This window comes from Arvicanthis niloticus, chromosome 3, assembly GCF_011762505.2.
Source record: "Arvicanthis niloticus isolate mArvNil1 chromosome 3, mArvNil1.pat.X, whole genome shotgun sequence".
NCBI lineage: Eukaryota > Metazoa > Chordata > Mammalia > Rodentia > Muridae > Arvicanthis > Arvicanthis niloticus.
The window spans coordinates 50,113,365-50,138,886 of NC_047660.1; the positions used below are offsets into that span (position 1 = coordinate 50,113,365).

The window sequence follows — 25,522 nt, forward strand, 5'->3', positions numbered from 1 at the left end:
CAGATCACTGGGGCTAACTGGCTAGAAAGTCTAGCCTAACCAGCAAGACCAAGAAAGGAGACTATCCAAATATCTGACAGGGAACAACATCTAAGGTTTTCATCTATCTTCTACACACACACACACACACACACACACACACACACACACACACACTTCTTTATTTTCTTCCCTTCCCAGGATCTTATTTATACACAGTTACTGGGCTGAATTATCCCATAAAGTCTGATACTCAGCACAAGCTTAGGTAGACTAGGGAGGTCTACTTAGGTAGACAGGTACTGTCTGCGAATGTTGTTAGAAGAATCTGCCTAAAGTATAATTATTTAATACTTAAAATAGAATTGGAAATTCAGAGGTTAAGAAGTTGCTAGTAACATTCTGACTGGGACAGTGGAACAAAAAGGAAGAAGAAAGTTGCCTCTGTGATGCCTGTCTGTCTGTCTGTCTGTCTCTGCCTGCCTATCTATCTATCTATCTATCTATCTATCTATCTATCTATCTATCTTGAGGCATGGTCTCTCTTGCTAAATGGATCAGGCTGGTCTTGAACTCACCACCCTCCTGCTTTAGCTCATTAGAGATTACAACCATGTACCACCCTGCCTGTGATTTTTCTTTCTCATTTTGTAGTGCTAGGGGATTGATTCTAGCACATCAGACCCGATGAGCAAATGCTTCACCACTGACCTAACTCTTTAGTCTTCTTTTACTTTTTCTTGTGAATCAGGGTGTCACTAAGTTGCCTAGGCCAGCTTTTGACTCACTCTGTAGCCCTTGTAATCCTCCTACCTTAGCCTGCCAAGTAGCTGAGATTCCAGGCCTATACCACCAGGCCCTGCTCTGTGGTTTCCATTGCTCAGCTCTGCACTGGACTGAACTGGGAGTGAAGGGGATGCAGTTGGGACGGTGTGGAGAGCTGAACTCACACTGACGCCACTAGAGAAACAAGCCGGCTGTTTGTCTGGACCGCCTATAAATCAGGAGCTCTGCACCACTGCTGGAAAATGCTTTCATTTTTCCAGCCAGGAAGAATGTGTGCAGGTAACAGAGGCTTCTTTGGAGAGTAGACCAGCCCTACTGCAGGCAGGAAGCCAGCGAGACACCTGTTCCAGCCACCAACCCCTTGTGGCCCAGCAGCTTCTCTGGCCTAGCCTGGGTTCTGAGACCATAGACTCAGCAAGTCCTGTGCTGGGTCTTTGATTGTACATAGGGATCATCACCATGGCAACAAAGTAATGGATTCTGAAATCGTCTTTCTCTACTGCTAGACAGTAAGCTCAAGAAGGGCAAGACTATCTATCTATCAGTCCCTTTCATCTTCGTGCCCAGCCTAGGATTCAGAATGAATGAGCCAATAGATCCTTGTTATAAGAGCCTTGTGGGAATGAAAGGAGAGATTCAGCATTCGTCTTCTAGCATAGCTCATGTACCTGGACTCTCGGACACGTGGCAGCGTCAGCTTGGCCTCTACTAGTCCTGCTTTACTCATGTCATTAGGCTACCCTACAGGCTCAGAGAACAGCACTGCATACCCAGAATCTGAGTGGCTTTCTCTTACTCAGCTTAGCCTATCCACAGATGCAAACCTTCCCACCACCTCTCCCATTCATTTCTTCTCCAAACCACCATTCAGTGTACCAGTCCAATCCACAGCGCTCAGAGTTGGAGTACATACTGTTCATGTGTCCATTACATCCAAAGCACAGTATAATGTCTGCACGGTCTAGTGACTACTATGCTGTTTGTTTGTTTCACCTCACGGCTTTTTCTAACAGTCTTTATCTGTGCTTTGCAAAGGGCTGCACGGGCACCCCGCCAGAACCGAGCTTCCAGATTTGCAGGGATTTATGCGATTTCAAATATTTGGTTCTGTTTGCCACATAAACACCCTCTACTTTTCAGACATGGTGACCTATTTTTGGTTGGAAAAGAAATAGGGTACCTTAGCATTTATTCTCTTGTGTACCTTATGGTAGCCAATAGTCCCAGCTACATAGGGGTTCTCAGAGAATAGAGCACAGATTATGAACACAGAGTAAGGCCCTGTATGTCTTCCTATGCATGCTCACAGAATGGTGGAAAAGAAAGATATCCCAGAGAACCACATCTGATCAGCCAACTCAGTCCTCAGAGGATGCCCTGCTTAACCCTTTCTACTCCTCTCCTAAGAGTTAGGCACAGAGAACCATTGTCAACTTCTTTTGCAGGAAGAAAGTCGTTCAGCTTGCCTGAAACTACCTGGGAAACTATATGGAATCTTTCAAACTACTCCCAGATGGGGACCGATCCCCTTTCTTAAACACAATCTGCCTCTCTGCCCTGGTGCTGAGATCAGAGACAATAAAACTGCCCAGCTGGGAAGTGCCCCCTTTGCAGGAAGTCTCTCTAGAGACCTTTTTCTGGATTTCCAGATGCAAGCAGATAAGGCTGTGGTTGGGAGGGAGACATGGAAACATCTGGCACTGACAGTGACTAATAAAAACCTGGATTCATTGCCTAGTCCCTGTGGTTGCAGGGGGAAAAAGGGGGGGGGGCTTTTTCAGGCCCCATCATAAATGGCCTTCTGGCTCCGCAGCATCTCTCTTTGACAACTCAGGATCTCCTGGGCTGCCTACTGTCTTAGTGATGATACTTAGGTTCAGGGAATCCCTCACAGAATAGGCACCATCTCTAGGCATTTCTACTCTGTGCTTACTTTGTTACTACCAGACCCAGTTTTATGTGGTGCTGGGGGTCAAACCCCGAGCTTCATGCATATTGGACAAGCGCTCTACCAACTGAGCTGGAGCTACAACAGCTTGTTTGCTGTTTTCTTTTGGGGGTGGGGTGGGAGAAGAGCCCTTAACAAATGTGTAGAAAGGAAGGCAAGCGACGAACACTGCAGACTCACACATTTCCAGATCTAATAGGCCCCAGCAGAAGCCTTGTAAGAACAAGCATGTGATCTAGGAACTCGTACCAGCTGCAGGGTTGTTCCGAAGGACATCTGGATTTGCCATCTCTCCTTATCTAATGCTTTTTCCAGCCTCCACAGACAGGAAACAAAGTGTCCTGGTTTAAGAGGCTCTGACATCCTGAGAGATTTGCTGGGGGCTCTGTTTTCTGTATCTAAAAATATCTGTATCTGCATTGCACATGTCACTTTTTTGCTCCCACCTACCTTATTTTAAAAACGTTTTACTGACTGATCCATAATCCATTTGTCTTTATATTCAGCCATATGGATGTTTTATACTGTGATATCAGGTGACCCAAGAGAAGTCAGCCATTCTGGACACGGTCTCAAGTTTGTCTCCATAAGACTAGAAATTCACGCCTTCAGCTATAGGGTCTGAATCTAAGGTCTACAGCAAGCTAAGATGGTGCAATCTGTGTTGGAAAAGAGGACAGACACCTACTCAGTGAGTTTCTGTAATAAAGTAATCATATAGTCATTCATTGCCCCAGAGGACTAGAGTGCACACAGGTGTCCAAGAAAACTGACAGTGTAAGAGAAATTTTACCAATTGCTCCAGGCTTAGTGACTCATGCCTCTGGAATCTTCCTCCTGACCCATGAACTTTGGTCACCTACTTTTTCATAAGTACTTCATAATCTATAAGGCTTTTATACTTATTGAACACAACTAATTCCCCCTACTCCCCAAGAGTACTGAGAACAACCTTGCCAATGATAGAGACACACTGTTACCATAGATACTGATGGTTCTATTGTTCTGGATTGTTCTGGCTGCAAGTCCTCAGGGCCCTTAACATCAAATCTGTACAGCTCTCCTTGGTAGAGTCTTTTTTGTAAGTAAAGGGTTATTTTTCTTCTGGAAAGAAATTCACGGTCAAGAAATCCCAAAAGTGTCTCAAGCTGACAGAGAAGTTGGGGGAAGACAAATAAAATCTGCTTCAGTACATTTCTAACTTAAGAACTAGAAATTTCTAACCCTAACCCTAGCCTCAACTCTAACCACTAGCTCTAAACCTAACCCCTAGCCCTAACGTCTAACTATAACCCTTAGTTCTAACTCCTAACCCTAATCCTAGTCCTAAATCTAACCCCTAACCCTAACCCTAACCCTAACCCTAGTCCTAAATCTAACCCCTAACCCTAACCCTAACCCTAACCCTAACCCTAACCCTAACCCTAACCCTAACTCTAATCACTGAGTTCTTAGGGTTGGACCTAGCAAATCCTAGTTCTCAAGGCATGCCTCTGACATTCATGGCTGAGGAGATCTCATCCAAACTGGTGCAGTTTTCTTCTACTCTCTTATTGGGGATATCTGGAGCACTCTCGTGGAGATTTAAGCCTGTAGGAGGTCATCTGTAATATTGAGATGTGTTCCTGTCCTCCAGGTAATCAGTGAGTCTGCAAGGTCAATATCTAGCTTCAAAATCAAGGTTGTGAGGGGCCAGAGAAGAGGCCAGGAGAGGCTTGAACACAACACTCATACTGTTTGCCATCACTTCTCTGCACACGTTGACACACACATACCAGTGATGCCTATTTGGCTCGTGGATGCCTCTAACATGACATGAATGCTCACTCAGAGCTTCCAAGTGACAAGGGAGCTTAGAGTTTTGTAATCACACAGTTCCAGTCCCTTCCCTATTTGGAATCTGGTTACAATATTTCTAGTAGGGGAGGCAGAGAGTTTCTGCTTGAACTCCTCCATCAATAAGAAGCTGACATCACACAGAGGAAGATGGGTCTGGGTGCAGGGGACTGCCTCAGCTGAAGCCTGTATCCCATCCACCACCTTTCTCTGTCTTAGCCTTCTCTGGGAGCTGGAACAAACTATAAACATTTGTCTCCATGGTAGCACTCTAAATATTTGTAAAGAGCTGACAGAGGATCCCCCAGTATCTCTTCTTGACAGAAAAGAACCTTCATTCCCTCCTAGGATGTGGTTTCCAGACCTGTCTCTTGGCCCCTCCTGTGGGTGATCTGGTTAAGAGATGGACCCAGAACTGAGCCAGTGAGTTCAGTGACACAGCACTTGCAGGGATAAAAAACAAAAAAAACAAAAAAAAAACAAAAAAACAAAAAAACAAAAAAACCCCAAACAAACAAACAAACAAACAAAAACAAAAAATCAATGACTTTCATTCACCCTGCTGTGACCTGCACTCTCATGCCTGATTTCTTTCACCTAGATACTAGATTGTCCGGTCAAAGTCCTTTTGACCCCAAACTATAACACACCTTACATTTTAAGTAGATAGCTGTCACATTTGGGACCTATTATTTCAAAGTAGTGCAGTCTCCCTAAATCTTCATTTCATATATTCCAGCAATCCCTCCTAGTGTGATAGCTTTCAGTATCTTTTTTCAGTCCACATTCTTGTTTCCAGGCAGATTCGTCATGCTTCATGTATAGACAGGAACAGAGGCACAAGGCACATCACTAGAGACCATTTACTGTGGTCATACAAAATTAGTCACCAGTTCTCCAGGGAATCCTTAATGTCCAACAATACCACCTAACTGCACACCCACCAAAGCTATGGCTCATTTACTCACCCACAATGATTTAATAGGGGCCATTTCTTTAGCACAGAGGAATGCTTCCATGACTTCAGCTACTGACATGAGGCATTTTGGAGAAATGTCCCAGAATCCTGCTAACACCCTGTGTAGGTGGTCTGGGCATGAGCTCTAACCATGAAACCCAGCATGTAGGAATCTTCTTCCAACTCAAGGATTCTTCTTAGGCCTCTTGAATCTAGGGCCAACATGACCTACTTTCAGTGGACACAGAAGGGAGGTCCCAGAGGACAGCTCACTGACTGAGGGTTCATTCCTGTGTGTCTGTGGCTAGACAAGGTAGCCTTCCCCTGGCTTGTGTCACCAAACTGGTCTGCATGACAGGAGACCTTTTAGGAAAGCATGAAGTTCAAAAGCTGTGCCTGTCATCTGGCCTGTCATTGTAGATGTCTGCTCTGTAGCCCTCTGGGTGACTGGAAATTCACCAGGATCTGTGCACTTGGCTTCGGCATGATGCTCCAGCATTCCTCATGACACATGCTCTGTCTATCCAGCAACTAAGGATTGTGTTTTCCTTCTCATGGGAGTCCTCAGATCTTGATGAATGTGGTTTCCTCCAACAAATGTCAAAGCTGAGGACTACGCTTGCTCATCTGCACTTCCAGAATAAGGACGTTCTTTTCAGCATTTTTTTTTTTTTTGCCCCAGATTGTCTAAGCCTCTTCCATTTCAGTGGGGTTCTGTTTTCTATGTAACTTGGTTCATGAATGAGGATACAGCTCAGTTGGTAGAATGGCTGGCATGTGTGAAGCCCTAGGAGTTTAGTTAACATTTACCTATGGAAGAGCTGCTCACAGAGTTCCCTTCCCAGGATTATCTATTATTGTTATTATTTTTTTTTTCCTAGTAGCAAATGAATCTTATTCTCTCACAACCTCAAACTGGCTGACATTTTGGCCTGTTCTTTTCTATTTGCACCATTAACATCTTCTTAGCTACAAAGCCTGGACCTCTATTCTCTCAACACTCCAAGTGGATAGTCCTGAGCTTCTAGTTGAACCCAAGACCACTGAAGATGCCATCAATAAGCTCAATGTCTGCGAGGCAGTCCAGTGCCACGAAAGAATGTCTGCTCTGTGTGCTTCTCTTCACGGCATAGTTTAATGCTTGACTTGGGTGCTTCTCTGCCTAAGGCATGCATTTCTAGGGGGACAGAAATGCAGAAGTTGGAATCTGTTCACATGTGGTACCCTGAGCTCTGTGTGTTGGATGCAACCATGATTAAGATGGAACACCTACCCTCTAGGAGCTTCCGGTCTCATCAGAGAGCAGAGACAGGTACATGTGGGTGCTGTTTCCTATGAGGATGTAGAGTGGGCATGGAAAGTTCTGGGACACTGGGTTGCACAAGCCCGTACTCCTCAGTGTCAGTTCCATGGAAAAACAAAGCTTGGTTAGTGGTATTCAGTCTCTGAATTGAATAGACTCTATGGCGCTCTTGTTATCATGAATGAGTGAGCATGTTTGAAGATGATGACTAGCAAGTGGCCTCAAGCTCCAGCTGAGGGAAGGATGGGAACTCATTCTCTACATAGACAGGACCAAATTCCAGTGTGTGCTGTGTGCTCTGGGGGCACAGGAAACAGGAGCAGGGCAGTGGGAGTCATGGGAAGATAACAATTAAGATACAGTCTGGAGCCTAAATGGGGGCAATTTTAAGTCTCTTTTCAAAAGCAAAGTCAGAGGCTAAAAAGAAGGTTCAGCAGTTAAGAGCACTAGTTGCACTTCCAGAAGACGAGGTGAAGTCCCAGCACCAACATGGCAGCTCACAACCACCTGTAACTCCAGTTCCAGGTGTTCCAATGCTCTCTTCTGGCCTCCTTGAGCACACGTGCAGTACACAGACATATGTACTAGCAAAACATCCATCCATGTAATGGTATCCATTCTCCAGAAATCTTTCAACTTGCCCTTGCATCAAATCTAGCTGGTATGAATCCCCACATATACTCAATACTCAACAAGCAGGTGAGACATATGATACGGAAGGAAAAGAAAATACATTCACGGGAAGATGCTATTGATGGAATGTGGAGACTGAGTATACACAGGTTCTGAGTTCCATACAATAGCATAAAAAGAAAAAAAAGAGCACTTACCTCTATTTGATTGATCAACGAATTGTCAAATTTGAAGCCAGGAATTCTTTTTTCACTGCACACCACACCAACATCTTCAGTGTGCTTACAGTCAGTGACGCCCCAGCCATTGGAGGAGCAAGCTGCCAGGGTCGACTCTTTGCCAGTGCAGTAGATATTATCCAACCAGATGGGGCCTGTGGGGAATGGAGGAAAGGAAACATCCTATCAATGCAGATCCAGATGGCAAGGGCACTAATGTAATGCCTTACATGGAATGCCTCTGAATTGTGGCAGGTGTGTGTAGCTATCAATTAGTTTTTATTGTGTGAGGTTGTCCATCTCATCGTCGATCACTGGAGTTCCCTTGCCTGGATAGGCAGCTGGTGTGACCAGAGGAGGTGGTAGTTTGAGTACAATTAGGACAGAAATCGTTTAATCCTGGAGGTTGTGCGGTGTATCAATTGCCTTTCTCAATGTGGTGATAAACACCTGGCAGAGGCAACTTAAGAGAAGAAGGGTTTATTTTGGTTCAGTTTACAAAGGGATACAGTTGATCATGGTGGGAAGGCATGACATTAGGAGGTGAGGTGGCTGGTCATACTGTGTCCCACAGTCAGGAAGCAGAGAGAGGTGAACTCTGCTGCTTAGCTGGCTTCCTTGGTTTTCCCCTTTTTATTCAGTTTGGTACTGCCCATGTTCAGGGTGGGTCTTCCTTCCTTGGTTAATTCTCTGTGGAAACATCTAGATAGGCCTGCTCAGAGCTGAGTCTCCTAGGGGATTTCAAATTAAGTCGACTTGACAATCACGTTTAAATTTAATTATCATTATTATTGTATATGTGTGCATGGTGTGTGTGTGTGTGTGTGTGTGTGTATGTAGGGGGAAGTTGGGGGACACATGCCACAGTGAGAAAGTATGGAGATCAGAGAGCAATTTTTTGGAGTTGGATCTTTCCTTCCATGTTTCTGTGAGCCCCAGGGATCCAGTTCTGGTGGCCCCGCCTGGCAAGCACGTTTACCCACTGAGCCATCTCACCCATCTGGCAATGATGTTTTACCACTGTGGGTAGTACTACAGAAGAACAGGGGCTTTTGTGGGGACTAAAGGAGCCCTGTGTGACTGTCTAAGGAGCTTTCTACCTTACTTTTCTATTGCTGTGACAAAACACTGTGACCAAGGCAACTTATAAATAAAAGTGTTTAATTTGGGGCTCATGGATCCAGAGAGTTATAGTTCATGACCATCGGGCCAGGAGTTATAGTTTATAGTTCATAGTTCATAGTTCATAGTCATAGTCATAGTTATAGTTATCGTTCATGACCATCAGGCCAGAAGCATGGCAGCAGACAGGCAGGCAAGATGCTGGAATAGTAGCTGGGAGCTCATATCTTGAGACACAATCATGAGACAGACAGCTAACTGGGAGTGGCCTGTGCTCTTGAGACCTCAAAGCCTACCCTTGACGACTCATCTCCTCCAACAAGGCCACGCCTCCTAATCCTTCCCAAACAATTTCTTCTCAAACAGTTCCACTGAGGACCAAGCATACAAATATCTAAGCCTATGAGAGGCAGAGGATAAACCACCACAGGAGAGATGAAGAACTGACTGAATGTATGTTATTGACAAGGACCAAGGACTAGACTCAGAGGAATTGGCAAAGCCTTCCTCTGGTCTCTGTGTGGATACTGACAGTGTGAGCAAAAACTAGTGACTATAGCTGCTCTTGGATGACTGCAACGTGAGACTGACTGCTCCTCCTACCTCTGGGCCGTACATAGCCCGGAGGCTGACGTTGTAGATTTTTGTAGTAGGTACTGCTCCACCAGAACTGGCACAGTCCACCCAATCCCAGCTTCCCTATATGTGTGTTTGTGTGTCTTCTGTCATTTCTTCCTTCCCTTGCTGTCCCAGTCAGATTTCTGGGACAATGCTATGCAGGGTACAGTCCAAACCTGGTTTTGAGTTCTGGTTCAGTCTCTTTTAGCTTTGAAATACCTTTCCTATCAGCAAGATGGAGACAACAAGGATTTGTGAGCTGCAGAGGTCTGAGTTGACTAGAGATAGTTCATTGCTGCTCTTGATGACTTGAAAATGGGGACAACGACAAGAACATGAGTTCTAGTTATACCCACAACACAAGTCAGCCTCACCAGCCTCTGCACATGGAGCAGCTGTAGAAGTAGGCACCCAGGGAAAAGTCCATCTGCTCCATAATCAAGGGTTTGCTGGTTTTAGGGCACATCCACATGCATCACCACATTGACCTCCGGGAGACATAGGTGACACTATTGCTCTCTCCTCATAGACACAGAGCCTGACTGAGATAGCTCAGTCTCTGGGTGCCAAGCCATCTGTGAGCCCAGAAGCCTATGAGTCAGTACTCTAACTAGTGCCTTCTCAATTCTCTCTTTCACCTTGTCTGGGTAGAGACAGGCTGTTCCATCACAGCCATCATTACATACTCAGCAAAGTCACTGCGGAACGTGGCTCACCTCTGGTTCTTTCACCTTCCTTGCATTAACAGAAAATTTTATATGCAAAGCCCTAGAGGGTTAACCACCAGGGGCCATCTCATTCCATAGGGGTGAGGGTGTGGCTTAAGTGTGAGATGTCCCCACAGGTTCCTACATTGGAACACTTGGTCCTCAGCAAGCGGCACTGCTTTAGAAGGTTGGGAAACTTTCTGGAGGTGGGGCCTTGATGGAAGGAAGGAAGTCACTGGGGGAGGACCTTAACAGCTTATAGTGTGATCGCACTTCCTGTCAATCCCCTGCTTTCTGTTTATGAAAATGTGACAGGATAGGGCAGATTGGTGGTGCATTCCTTCAATCCCAGCACTTGGGAGGCAGAGGCAGGCAGATCTTTGTGAGTTTGAGGTCAGCCTGGTTGACATAGCAAGTTCCAGGGAAGCCAGGGTTACATTGTTTCCAGAACCAATAACGAAGGCAAGGACAAGAAGTAGTGAGGAGTCCCAGGTTGCATATGCCTGCTACCTAGAGCCACCTCGATGGACTGTGTGCTCCCAAACTGTGAGCCAATATAACTGTTCTTCTCTTAGGGTGCTTCTTGACAGATACTTGGTCACAGCAACAAGGAAACTGTCTACTGCAGGGAACTCCTGTCAAAAACACAGGAAAGAGCAAATGCACTGGTACTGGTGGGGATGTGGAGAAACAAGCCTTGTGTGTCAGTGGTGCTGATGCTGTAGGAAACAGCGCGGTGTTCCTCAAAACTTGTTTTTTTATTTGTTTAGTTTTTTGGGATGGGGGTGGTACTGGGATAGGACTCTAGGCCTTGTGCATACTAGGCAACTGCTTTATCACCAAGCTATGTCCTCAGCCCCAAAACTTTAAAGCTATTATATCATTCCAAAGTCCAAAATTGAAACCAGGTGTGGTGGCTATAGCTGTAATTACGGCTTCTAAGACGACTGAGGGAAGAGGATCACAAGTGTGAGGCCAAACCTGGCTACACACTGAGGTCTAGGTCAACCTGGACAGCTTATTGAGACCCTGTCTCAAAGATTTAAAAGAAAACAATCACAGGTGTACTCTGATGTCTGTAATCATAGCACTCAAAAGACTAAGACAAGACCACCAGGATACACACACACACACACACACACACACACACACACACACACACGGACACGTGAGTGTGCACACACACACACTCAGCTGTGGGTGTAGCTCAGTGGCTTGATGTTTGTCTACAAGGACCCAGAATGAGAAAGGAAGGAAACAAAGGAGGGAGGGAGGGACAGATACTGAAAGCTAGGCCTTGGGTAGGTGTTTGCATACCCATGCTCACAGCAGCACAATTCATAACTGGCATCTCTTGACAAACTGCATACATATAAGGCAAAACTGTAGAAGGGAAAATTCTGACGCATACTTCAACATCCAACCTTGAGGACATTCTGCTTAAGTGGGAAAAGCTGGTCACAAAGGACCAAATATGGGATGATTCCTACCTAGAGCTGTCAAGCTCTGAGAAACAGAGCAGAACGGCAATTGCCAGGGGCTGTAAGAAGGACGGGAAGGTTATTTAATGTGTCTGGACCTTCTGGTTTGCAAGAATGTTCTGGAAATTAGTTGCACAAAAATGAAAAACATACTTAGCACGGCTGAACTGTATATGCATTTCAAATGGTTAAGATGTACGTTTTCGTACATATATTTTACTGCAATGAAAAATGAAGATCTAAGAAAGATGCCAGGTGGTTTTCCAATAGTGATTTTGTACTTGCGTGTACACGTCCACGTCTGTGCATCTGTGTATATGTAGTATATCTACATAGATATGTGTAAGATTGCCTGCATGTGTACATGTGCACAAGTGGAGGCCAGAGCTTGGCATTACCATGCCTTCTTCTTTTGATCTGTACCTTATTTTTTGAAACAGAGTCACTGTTCAGCTTCCTTAGAACCTGGAGATCATCAATTCAGCCAGGCTGGTTGGCCCAACAGCTTCATGGATGGGGCTGTCTTTGCTCTCCTATGCATGGGTGTTATATAAGTACAGCCTTCATGTTTAACTCTTATGTGGGAGCTAGGGATTCAAGTTTGGGTCCTCATACTTGCACTGCAGTCACTCTGCCCCCTGAGCCACTATACAACCAAACCAAACCAAACCAAACCAAACCAAACCAAACCAAACCAATCCAAACCAGGCCTGTCATTTTTCTATTGGCCCTTTTATAGGCCTACAGAACAGCAGACCTACAAACCTGTGCTTGAGTCCCATCTGCCACAGGCTTGGGTGATCTGTAACTTAGTCAGCTACTGACACAAACCTTGTCCTCATTTCCAAAGTCAAAGTGATATCCAACAGACAGGCTGCCACAAAGATTCAACAAGCTAATGAACAGGCTCAGGGACACATTTGACCTTCTTTACCTTCTTGTAAGTAAAAACAAAAACAAAAAACAAAACAAAACAAAACAAAAAAAACCCCAATGTATTCTATGGTTTCCATAGTGATCAAGACACTCCCATTGTAAAGATTAGACAATAGCTGTGTGAAGCTGAGGTTCTTCAAGGCCGAGGAGGACACGGGGCCAGTCTCCTGACTTGCAAGCCTGGTTACAACGTGTGTACTCTGATGCCTGGCTGGTTACAGCTCAAAGGAGAGAGCTCTGGACTCATTGTGGGAACAATGAGTTGATTGAAAACATCTGGACTGGGTTTTCCAGCCACTTTCTCAATCTGGGCTGGTTTCCAAGCCGTCAGGCTCCACTGAAACGCATGCTCGCTAATAGACGGCTGTTTCTACAGCAAGCTCATATTTGTTTTACTGCGTACTAGCAACGGAAGGGTCCTTCCATCTTGCCAGCAAGGCTTCTTCCCCAGGACATTTTGAGCTGAGCTGCTGAAGGACAGATTGTGAAAAGAGGCGGTGCCCTTACTCCATTGGTTGGCAAGGAAGCCACCCTTACTTTGGCATGAGGACTGCCGCAAACCCCCCATGCCAAAATAAGGGTGTAAGCCCACCTAGTGTATATTCATTGCACAAAATAATGGGGTTCAGCCTGGTATGGTGGCACATGCCTGGAATCTCAGCACTAGGGAGGCAGAAGCAGGAGAATCAACCATGAATTTGAGGCCAGTTGGGGATACCTAGCAATAACCAGTCTCGAAGAGAGAGTTCATCATGAACTTTGATGCTATTCACCCCTACTATCTTCTTCTGCCCAACTGTTCTGCTGATACCCTCCTCTTCCTAACTAGTCTCCCCTCTGCTGGTTGGCTGGTTTATTTGTTTTTGTTTTGTTTTGTTTTTCAAGACAGGGTTTCTCTGTGTCACCCTGAATGCCCTGGAATTCACTATATAGACCAAGCTAGTCTCAAAGTCAGAGATTCACCTATCTCTGCCACTGAGTGCTGGGATTAAAGGTGTGCACTACCACCTGCACCAAGTCCTTCTTTTAAAGTCTAGATTTCATGTATGAGAGAAAATATGGTATTTTTCTGGATGGCCCTGGCTTGCTTCACTTTATATGATGGTCTCCAGTTCCATCCATTTCCACAAAAAAAATGACTTGACTTTGTTTTTGTGATGGCTGGTTAATATACATAGTATGTATATGCATTTCCCTTATTCAGTTATCTCTTTGTTTGCTTGTTTTTGTTATTGTTGTTTTCAAGTCAGGATCTATCTATCTGTGTAGTCCTGGCTGTCTGGGAACTCACTCTGTAGACCAGGTTGGCTTCAAACTCCCAGATATCTGTCTGCCTCTGCCTCCCAAGTGCACACTGTGTTTAGCTTTCAGTCATCTCTTGATGGGCATCTAGCTTAGTTCCATCACTTGGCTATTGTGAAGATTCAGAGCATCTTTAAAGCAACTGCAGGGAACAGCAGAGCGTGTGGAATCAGCTCCCTGGGGTACTGAGGCCACTGTTACCCAGCAGAACTACAGTTTCCTGTACCGTTCCAGCTCCCTGCTGGTAGTCTTGCTCTCTGCTGTGCTCAACCACGCTTCCTTCTATTAGATACAGGATCTACAAACCTACACTTTGCTTAAGACGGTATCACCATCCATGGCTTCATGTCAATGCTTTCTCCATTATATTTAGTACCCATCTAGATTGTCCTGAGTCCAACACACCCTGCTTCCATTTCTGCCTGTGCGAATGTGAGAGAGTTCTAGGCACCTAGGGGACATCTGCATGCTAGGAAAGTGGTACTTGGGACATAGAGGAGGCTCACATTTGGGACACACAAAAAAAGCCATTCAATCAGAAGCAAAATTATGTTTTACTCTTTCCATTCACTCACAGGAACCTCTCGCTGATGAACGAAGTATGTAAACAAATTAGCAGATGCTCTGTAAGAGCATAAATGAACCTTAGGCTGGAAACTCCGCCCTTGGTCCGATCAGGGCAATGGGAAGTTATCCCAAGTCAGAACATGCAGGGTCCTTGGCTTTGCCAGTGTTGGTACAACTGGGTGGAGGGTCCTCACCCTGTTCAGGTTACTGTGAAAGCCCACCAGAGGGTATGCAAAAGGTCAGTTGCCCTACTTAGAGCTCTCTGGAAGGGCCCTGGCTTGCCTGGGCTCAGAGAGGCTTTGGGAGTTGAGACCTGCTTACAGGTTAGACTGAAAGATCTAAGGAATCCCTGACGATGGCCCTATTTTCATCATGACAGCATGAACCTCAGAGGTGTCTGGAGACTCCAGGAGGGCAGCCTGCTATGGGTCAGCTACATAGTTCCCAGTCCATCCGCAGAGCCTAACTCCACTGGGCACTACCACCAGCAGCCTCAGCTGGTCAGACTCTGTGGTCATCATACCACAGACAGTTCCAGCAACTGTTCTCTGTATTCTCCCACACCAAAGCACATCAGACAGCTCAGTTCTGAGTGCACACCATGAACCCAGTACGACAATAAAAGTGCAGCTCATGAAACATAAATACACTTATATTTAGAAGTTCTCCCATGGTGCAAACTAAGTGTCACTTTATGTACAGATGACTGAACTCTCTCTCTCTCTCTCTCTCTCTCTCTCTCTCTCTCTCTCTCTCTCTCTGTCTCCCCCCCCCCCTGTGAAATCAAGAGTGTGCATATGAGTGTGTGTGTGACCATGCATATGAGTACATGCAGAGACCAGAGGACTCCACTTAGGTATCATTCCTCAGGTGCTGACTTTTTTTTTAGGCAGGTTTTCTTACTGGCCTGAGACTTTCTAAGCCTATCTCTGCCTCCCTAGTACGGGGATTCTAGGTACATCCCACCATGCTCAGCCACTACCTCCTGTGTGTGTGTGTGCTCATGTACGCATGATTGTATGTTGCATTTGTGCATGTGTGCAGGGGGCAGGGAGCAGGTTAGGGATCAACTCCAGTCTTCATAAGCTCCTAATTAACTGAGCCATCATCTCTTAGTCAGCTTACGTTTTAAACCCTTGGCATTGCAGTGTTCTGTTGGTCTAGTATTGTTTCTCTCCATCCTTTCCTTAAACTGCAGCTGTCATAACCCTCAACAGTTTCAGTGTGCACACAGATGGCCTTTAGAATTTCACCACACATTCTGCCTCTAGAGACCTTCTGACCCTTGGGTCCAGCTGCTCTTCAAGCTCACAGCTCAGCTCTGGCTGTAATCGATAATTGTATCCTCCTCAATCTCTGCCTCAACCATCATGTTCTGCAGTGGTACCCACCACCGTCTCATTGGTTAAAGTTGTTTTGCAGGATTGATCCCTCCTCCTTACCTCTCTCCCTTGTTAACATGGACACATTTTATTAGCTGCCTTTCAAGTCTCCTCTCTCCTGAACCCTTTGATCCTTGTCTTTGCTTTCATAACAAAGTCCTACCCAATAAGCCCACCTGTCCTGCCACCACATGCTGGCTCCTATGGGGGAAGATCTACAAACTCCTCATCTGATGATAGATTTGTTGTCAATTTGATTATAAGAAATAAGGTTGTCACTGGGTAAAAGCCACCATTGTTGGAGAGTATTTGCCATAAAAGTTTGAGGCTACAATAATCTGGAATGGAGAATCCAAATCTGACGTAAGCCCCAGATCACTTGGATGTAATAAACAGAGATGTGGACGTATGGAAAGACACTGGAAGTTTAGTCGGACGCAGGAAGTGGTTCTAAAGGCCCCCAGATAATTGGCCTTGACTGCTTTGGCTGTCATTGCTGCAAAGTAACCCAGAACACGTTTGGGGAACACGTGACTCTAAGCATGGGGTGTAGGCCAGTTCTTCCAGCAGGAAGCTTCCCATTGTCTGGAGCTGAGGTGTGCAGAAAATGGGACACCTTTCCTCCTGTCATTTCTAGAATAGCTGAAAGAAGGGTTGAAGGGTTTGCTTGTCTATCTTGTCTATCCAGTGTCCCCTTGACCCAGATACAGTCACACCCAGAACTTTGAGATCAGAACATTCTGGGTTGGGCTGGAAATGTTCTGGATTTTCACTCAGGAGAATTTTGTGCAGTTATCAACGGTCAAGGGAGTATGGACAGATCACTCTAGCCCAATAGTCTGATTCATGCCAAGCAAGGCCTGTGGGCAGCTCAGCTGAGGAACAGGTGGGGTAGATGTGCAGCTCCTAGCCCCGAGAAGAACAGTTGTTTGCAAATGCTACCTCTTACCCACACCTACATGCCCAGCCAGGGACATAGACTCTGGGGATGCACCAGTTCTTGAAGAGTCTATTATCCAACCAGGTGGTGTTGGCACACACTTTAGTCCTAGCACTTGGGAGACAGAGGCAGGTGGATCTGAGTTCATGACCAGCCTCATCTATAGTGCAAGTTCTAGGAAAATCAGGGCTACACAGAGAAACCCTGTCTCAAGAAAGAAAAGGAAATAAAGAAAGAAAGAACAAAAGAAAGAAAGAACAAAAGAAAGAAAGAAAGAAAGAAAGAAAGAGGAAGAAAGAAAGAAAGAAAGAAAGAAAGAAAGAAAGAAAAGAGCAAGCCTAGTTGGATAACATCTGAGAAACACCTCTGGATGCCATAAACACAAACCAGTGCAAGAACACAAGTGCACGTGCGAGCACGTACACATACACACACACAAAAAAACACATACTAGCACACACACACATAGACATAATAATAATAATAATAATAATAATAATAATAATAATAATAATAATAATAGTAAATAATAATAACAATCTTTATGTGGGTAGAACTCTAGCCTGTGGAGTGCTTTTGAGAAACTGAAAGCCATACTTGGAAAAAGAAATCTGGATGCAAGCATGAAAATCCTAGAGAGGGAGTGTGGCTTAGTGAGATGGGCGCAGGCTAATTTCACCTACTGTCTGAGGTCACCTTGGCTTCCCTGAGGCATTCATGCTTAAAGCAGAAGAGTTCATGATGGCTTCTCCCTCTATCATTCCCTGGAGGGGCTTCCCACCCACCTTCTAGCAGGACACAGCCTTCAGGGCAGATAGAAAATACTTGGAAATTCATGCTTAATAGCAATTACAGCTTTCTTTGCTGGCTCATCAGAGTGTGTCCTGGCCTTGCTATGTGACATGCACTCAGCTCCACAGCATGGTCTCTTACCTTCTCCTGGGCCATAGGAGGAGCTGGCAGTCCAGGACTTGGCCTCCACATAGCCCACTTGCCGGCAGACAACGTGGGCAGCATGGATAGAGAAGTCATCATCGCACACGGTGCCCCACTGGCCTTCGTAATAGACCTCCACACGGCCCTCATTATGCTTCCTCTTCTGGCCGGCCAGGCGGACCTGAATCTTGACCACATCAGAGGGTACCTGGTGCTGATGGTGCTCTGGAGCGGGCTGCTGGAAATACTCTGGGTACTGGAGCTGGTAGGGCCAGCTCTCATACTGTGCTAGGCTCAGGGAGGGCAGCAAGACAAGCAGAGCCAAACAGCCGTAGAGGCAGGAGACAAAAGGGATCTCCATTCTTGTCCTATGCTGAGAGGAGGCGGCGGGTGGCAGCAGGAACTTTCTGGAAAGAGAAAAAGGGGGGAGAGAGAGGGGAGAGAGAAAGAGAGAGAGAGAGAGAGAGAGAGAGAGAGAGAGAGAGAGAGAGAGAGAGAGAGCACGCATTAGTCTACTGTAAAGGCCATAGATACTGTAAAGTGTTGTTCTGAGACATCACCTTCCTGGCTTAGCATGCAAAGCTCTTCTGGACCACATTCCCACCCACTTCTGCTCCCACCTCATGTTTTGGCCACAGCAGTCTGAGTTCCCTATGTCACCCATCACCTTCCTCAAATCTGAAATGCTGTCATCAGTACTCTGAACTCAAGGACCTTTTCTTTCCTGCCATTGTACAGGTATGGTGGTCACAGGACAACTTGTGGGAGTTGGTTCTCTTATTTCACCATGTTGGTCCTGGGGATTGAACTCAGATCACCAGGCCTGGCAACAAGCTCCTTCAGCTGCTGAGCCTTCTCGCCAGTCCTCTTCCTTTTTTTTTTTTTTTTTTTTTCCTATTCGAGAAGTGGGCAGAGCTGAGGGGGGACCAACAAAGGATGGGGGAAGCACCCCTGGTTGTCAACAGAAGGTAGCCGTTTCCTCTCAGAGCTCCAAGAGTCTCCCTGAGACATTGGTGCTTTCTAGAAATGAGCACAGCTGAGCAAAAAGGTTACCTAGTGGCATCTGGGTTCTTCACTGGGTCTCAGAGCCACCCATAGCAACCAGTAGGGAGGAGCCATGGAACACACACAGGATGTCAGTCTCCCCTGCTCCCATTTCTAATCTCTTCCTGGTACCTCTAATGGGAAAATCCAATTATACCCAACCAAAACAAGGTTAAGAGCCACTGGAGAAGTCTGGCCTCCTAGAACACAAGGCAGGCAGGAAGGGAGGACAGTGGGTCCCATAGGCAAGTGCAGGCTTCTCAGAACACCTTCCTGTGCTCCTCTCCACTCCTTCAATCTCCTCAGAGCCCAAAGTCCAGCTAAACCTGGGCCAGTTTCCCCAGTCATCCCCTGCCAAGGCAGATTTAGGATTTGATAATTTCCCAGTGATTTTCAACATGTCCAATGGGAAGACAAATTTTTTCAGGGCAAAGCTTATATCTTAGTCTTCTCTGGTTTCTCCATGCCAGGTTTCATAGCTTCATGGACACATTTACTAACTGGGAAGGTGATCTGGCTGCAGGGCTGAGTCATGAGTGGAGTGTGGGGTCTGAGTGGTCCCCAGTATAGCACTGCATCCGGAAGTCTGACAGGATCCTTTGTGACCTGCACAGCTCTCCAAGGTCCCGTGGCTTTGTTCCCACTGTGTGTGTGTGTGTGTGTGTGTGTGTGTGTGTGTGTGTGTGTGTAAAACACTTCACTGTCAGTGACTGAGGTGAACAGAGGGCCACTGTCACTTGCTTTGAAGATGATGGAGCAAGCTGGGCATAGTGGTGCCACTATGCCTTTAATCCCAGAACTTGGGAAGAAGAAGAGGCAGTTGGATCTCCGTTTGAGTTCCAAAAATAAAAAACAAAAAGAAAGGAAAGGAGGAAGGGAGAGACAGACAGCGAAACAGAGAAAGATAGAGAGACACAGAGAAGAAAGGAAAGGGAAATGAAGGAAGAAGGGAAAGAAGGAAGGATGGAGCAAAGAAAGAAAGAAAGGGTCTGCAGAATTCACCCTCAGAGAAATTCTGAAAACCCTGTGGCATTTCCTTCCTATCTATAGTATCTCTGCCTAGGGGATATAGGGGTTTGAGACCAGCCTGCTTCTAACTCATGGGAGAGATGCTGAGCCCTTTGTGGTCAAACAGAAGAGGAATTGAAGAACCAGACATCTGGGAGGGCATTATCTGCAGGGGAAGAGAGCATGTTAGAGCCCAAAGAACTGAGTTGGGTTTGCATCCTCATCCTGCCGTTTAAGTTGTGCAGTCTTGGGCAAAACATTTAGCTTCTCTGCACATCAATTTCCTCATCTATTGAAACTAGATGCTAATCAAATGCAGGCCACAGAACCGTTCTGGGAGTTAAAGGAATGGCCTCCCACAAGCACTGCGGCAGGAGCATTTGCTAAACGGAAAACTACAGTCTTCAAGGTCATGAGCATCACAGCCAGTGGGAACCAGTGTAACTCCAGAGTGAGGTTATGTGCAAGAGACTTCATGTGTCTTGGTCCTCAGACAACTCAGAGACTGGGAGATCATGGGGAAAGGACTGTGGGCGTGTCTCAAGGAGGAGGCAGATTGAGAGATGAGAGCCCCGAAAGGCAGCACCAGGAGCTGCAGTTGGGAACTGCAGGGACATTCACACTTCATTTTAAACATGCATGAAGGGACAGAGAGATCAGAGTGCTCAGTTCCGAGTAACTTCCTATCAAGGAAGCACTGGCTAAATGACCCTGGGCTGGGGCCACTCAAGACTGCCTTAAAGAGACACAATCCTTTGTATGTTGGTATCCTGTGGGTTTACTATACAGAAAGCCCGTGTTAGTGCCAGAGGCCCAGCAGTTCTCATCCTGTGACATGCAAACAAGGCCAGAAGGTGGTGAGGTTCCCACAACAGGTTCACTGTCTGCACCTGGCTTGGGCTTTGACACCTACAGCAGAATACCTGTAACCCTGTCTTCCAAAGAGCACAATCCCAAGGAGACCTTGCCGGGCCCCATTAGGCAGAATGAAGGTCGTCTGCAGCTACTTTCAGGTCACTCAATGCTTGTGTTTTATTCTTGGTATCCTTCAGGCTCTGTGACAGGAGCCTTAACCCCGAGGGTTTTCACAAAGCAGCACACCGGTTTCTGCTAGCTAGACTCATTTGTATTAGTTAAACCTTGCCATAAACAACTATAAGACAATAGGTAAACATACTAAAAACATATAATTATCATGCACGGCATAAAATTTTGTTCAACAACAAACAAACAAACAAACAAACAAACAAACAAAAAACCCTGCCTGTCAAAATGACCCCATAAAGGCAGGCAGTGGTGGTGATGAACAATTTTAATCCCAGCACTTGAGAGGCAGAAGCAGGTGGATCTGTGAGTTCCGAGCCAGCCTGGTCTACAGAGCAAGTTCCAGGACAGCAAGGGCTATGTTTCCAAAAAAAAACCAAAGCAAAACAAAAACAAAAACAACCAACCAACCAACTAACCAACAAATAAAAGAAAATGACCCTATAAATTTATAACGAAGAAGAAAAGTTTCATTACCTGGTAACATTAAACAATAATATAATACTGATATGATAATGACTTTACTACTTTATGCCTTTGATGTATTTGTTTCTTGTTTGTTTTTTGCTTTTCTGTACTTTGTTTTGTTTGTGACAAGGTCTTACTCTGTAGCTCAGGCTGAGTGAAAATCATAGTCATCCCTCTGCCTCAGCCTCCAACTGCTGGGATTACAGGCACGTCTTCATCACTACTTTGCTCCTTCTGATTATGAACAATGTTTAATATAAATTGCCGGGCTGTGTCACGCCCACAGCAGCCTCACAAAGCTTGTTTACAAGTCTCTTAATTGTACCAAGAGGCCACAAGGAGAGACTGACATCTACCATCCAGATTTGTGAGGGAACATTTTAGGATGTTCAAACAGAGCCCAAGTCACGTGTTCCTGACACTGGAAGGCTCCTGGGGCAGCATGGACTCAAAGAGCCAAGGATCCAGAGAGAAAGGTGTACATGGAGAGGTGCTCACATAGGTCTCTGCTTTTCCCAAGACAGTGGCTAGTAGGTGGAAGAGCTGAGTGAAATTTTCAATAGCGTCCAACGACTGAGAAAATAAAATCAGACATCAGGGGACAAGACCAATGATAAAGACATATTAGGACATGGAGTATAAGCAACATGCTTGGAAACCCAAAGAAAAGGGGAGAAAGAATGTGCAGAGGAGGCATCTGAAGAGCAGCAGTGAAGAACTTCCAACACGGATGAACAGAAGCAAGGCCGAGCAGCATACTTCATAGAGGAAGCAGCTCTGGCCACATGGAAAGTCTGAGACAGAGGAAATCTTACACATACAGGGCCGGGGGTAATGGGTGTGGTATATCTAAAGAATGTTAGGGAAAATGAGAGAGCAAGAAGATAATGGGATGATGTTTTCAAAGGGAGCGGCAGTCTGGTCACTGAAGAGGAAGATCAAAAAGAAAATAAGAACATCAAGTCTAACAGAAATGGGTGTACTAGGAGGGGATCTTAAAGCCAAAAGAAACGTAACCCCAGTAATGGCATGAAGGTTTAGGAAGGAATGAAAGATGGAATAGAAAAGTACATAAGCAAACCTAAATGCAAACCCATCATATAAAACAATAACCATGGCCTGCGTTCTAAAGTGTCTGTACTATGAGCTGGTGAGGTGTCTTAATGGTAGGCCACTTGCCTATCGTTAGTGAGTTTGGTACTCAGAATTATAACACAATTAACAGTAACAACCGAGTGTGTGTGTGTGTGTGTGTGTGTGTGTGTGTGTGTATGAGCAAACGAGGCGGGTGGGGATTAAAGTCTAAGATTCTTGTGTGGTCTGAGAAATGGCGCAAGTCTATTTTCTAACAGACTTAACGAGCCTTAACAGATGCATGCTACAGTGTTTGTGTTCTCTGTCCTAAGAACAAAACAACAATAACAAAAAAATAGAACAGGTTACTACAGTAGGTAAATAATGGAATTCTGAGAAAATACTTGATCTGTGAACTTGCTGTTGCTGTGACAAAATACCTGGGATAATCAACTAATGAGGGGGAAAGGAGTTCTCTTGCTCATGGTTTCAGAAGTTTCAGTCCATAGTCACGTGGTCACATTGCTTTGGGCTGTGGAGGCTCCATGTATAATGGAAGGAGCACATGACAGAGGAGGCTGCTCTCCTCCAGGGAATAGAGGAAGAGAGAAGAGCTTGGGGCCCTCTCTCCTCTCCCTCTGTCTTCTTCTCTGGTGATTGCGCTTTTGTGGAAGCCAGAGGCAGACACTGATGTCCTCCTCAAATGCTCTCCATCTTGTTTTGTGTGATAAGATGTCTCCATTGAACCTGGAGCGCACTGATTCAGCTCATAGGCTGGCTAGCGAGCCCCATGGGATCCATCCGTCTTCATCTCCCAGCCCCAGGATTACATATGTATGCTACCATGTCCAGCTCTTATGTGTGTGCTAAGCACTCTGACTCAAGTCTCTGTTCTTATGCAGCAAGCATTTTACCAACGGAGTCATCTCCAGCCCCCACTATTCCTTCTGCAGGCACACCCCAATGGCCCAAGGTTCCACTACGTCTCAACAGTGGCAAGGGCCGAAAACAGAACATAGCCCTTGGGAGACATTGGAAAAGCATAAGAAATGCTTCAGTGAAAAGACAAAAGTCACCAAAAAACAGATTGAACAATATAATCAAACTACATATTCTCACAAAAGACATGGAGACTCGCCATAAAAAGATGGAGGCAGATACACCATGTGAAGAAGAAAGCTGAAGCAAAGTGAAAGAACACTGACTCCAGGACAAGAAAATGGCCAGAGCCAACAAGAGTCAACTTGCCAGGAAGCTACAACTGTGTAAATCTGCATGAATCAGTTCAACACACAGGACAGAAATATGGAAAGAATGAAAAGGAAATCAGATCCATCAGCCGATCCTCGTGAGCAGTAGAGACTCCACTCAAGACAGCACCAACACTGACCACAGAAACGAGACCAACCATCTGACAGTTAAGTTTCTGGAAACTGGACTCAACAACTTCACAGAACAGATTCCCTCCAAGGACAGAGAGACTTGCCAAACAGAACCCCAAGGTGAGTCAATAACAAGCAAGTCTCAACACAGTCAATGAAACCACACAGTGTACTGTCTGACCGCAGGAGAATTTAATTATGTGCCAAGGCTGAAAACTTAACAAGTATTTGTCCGTTTCTAATAAAATAAACTGTGGACTTGGTAAATTCTGAAGAAGAGGGGTGCTGGCTGGAGGTGTTGGCAGAGCGCTTATCAGCATGCGCAAAGCCTGGGGGTCAAGTCTCAGCACTTGAGAAATGGAGACAAGAGAATTTCGAGTTCAAGACCATGTTCAACTGCACAGCAAGTCTGAAGCCAGCCTAGGCTATATAAGACACTCTCAAAACAAGCAAACAACGAACACAAAAGGGAGGTTGTTTTAGATCCTGACTCTGCTAGCTCAATTCAGTCAACTAGCAATGACCGGGAGCATATACATGTCTCTTCTTGTCTCATGTTTTCGTCTTATGATGCCACTGGGATTAGACTAGGGGGTCTACAGTGATAATTTTATCTAATTCTGGTCAAATCCTCTGAACACCACAGTCAGGTTCCATTTCTGCTTTATACAGTAAGGAGGAAACAGACCCTTGGACACACAGTTCTAACTGTGATACTAGAAAAGCCACAAACATAAGGGAGTGTGTTACAATGAAATACTGTTCATCTCCTTCCAGCTCACAAGGCCAAATACATTTATTTGTTTGGCTAACTCTCAGACATCTTTCTCAGGTGAGCCCTGCTCCGAGTGAATGAAACTGTGAATGGAACCACTGGTTGTGGCAATGACCGGAATCTGACAGCCTAGCCTGGTGCACCTCCAGGACATGGATGGATGCTCAAGGGCTGAACGATATGAACCTGGGTGACCCGACTGAATCCTAGGGGTTTGATTTATCTTGTCTTGCTTTTGTCTTCAATGCTTCCCCTTTGGTTTTTTTTTTTTGTTTGTTTGTTTGTTTGCTTGCTTGCTTGCTTGTTTTGTTGTTTTTGAAATGGGTCTCACTATGTAGTCCAGGCTAGCCTGGACCTAGAAGTCTTCTTGCCTTTTCTCCTGAATGCTGGTACGCATCATTGCACCCTACTCTCTATGCTTTCTTTTTCTGGAAATTAAATATAGTCAGTGATCTGCCAAAGGTCAAGCCAAGTGACTTGCAATCAGTACACACATACACACACCAAAGATTCCTATGTTTCTCAATATAGGATTCATACCCCATTCACCATTACTGCTACCCATTCACAATTTCTGCTACCCATCCACCCATCCTCAATTTTATGAGAGAAATATTAGGTAGAAAATTCTAAGACCAAACAACTTGTTCGTTTTAAATTGTGCAGCTGTTTCAAGTAATGTGATGAACTCTCATGCTGACCTGTGTCACGCCCCCTCTGCCTCCTCTCCCCGTGATGTCAATCACTCCTTTGTACACTGTACTCTGTATCTTGGCTGTCTACATCAGCCATCCATTCATTGGTCAATCATTAGCTTATCTTATAACTGCTCTGATACTGATGATGTGATGCATGTCCATCACAGCATGCAGTGCCTATGTTCAGGTAGCCATTGTTTTAGTAGTGATGGCCCCAAAGCATGTGAGCCCAGAGGGTGGAAGCCCAGATATGAAAGAGAACAACAACCACAATGTGCTTCCTCAGGAAACAGAAGACTCAAACTGAAGGGCTAAGATCTACCAGGAGAATGAACCTTCCACAAAACTGGCAAGACGGAAGAAATTTAAGTCAGAAC

The 25,522-nt window shown here is 45.5% G+C and overlaps 1 protein-coding gene across 3 annotated transcripts in view; it reads right to left on the reverse strand.

Annotated features, from left to right (window-relative positions):
- Positions 1 to 25,522, reverse strand: part of Loxl2 (lysyl oxidase like 2) — an 82,179-nt gene that overhangs the window by 41,939 nt on the left and 14,718 nt on the right. For all 3 annotated transcript variants that reach the window (XM_034497849.2, XM_076930790.1, XM_034497848.2), the window contains exons 2-3: positions 17,650 to 18,059; positions 7,641 to 7,816 (exon numbers count right to left, since the gene is read on the reverse strand). In XM_034497849.2, the coding sequence (XP_034353740.1) occupies positions 7,641 to 7,816; positions 17,650 to 18,013 (540 nt within the window). In that variant the 5' untranslated portion in view covers positions 18,014 to 18,059. The remainder of the gene's footprint in view (positions 1 to 7,640; positions 7,817 to 17,649; positions 18,060 to 25,522) is intronic.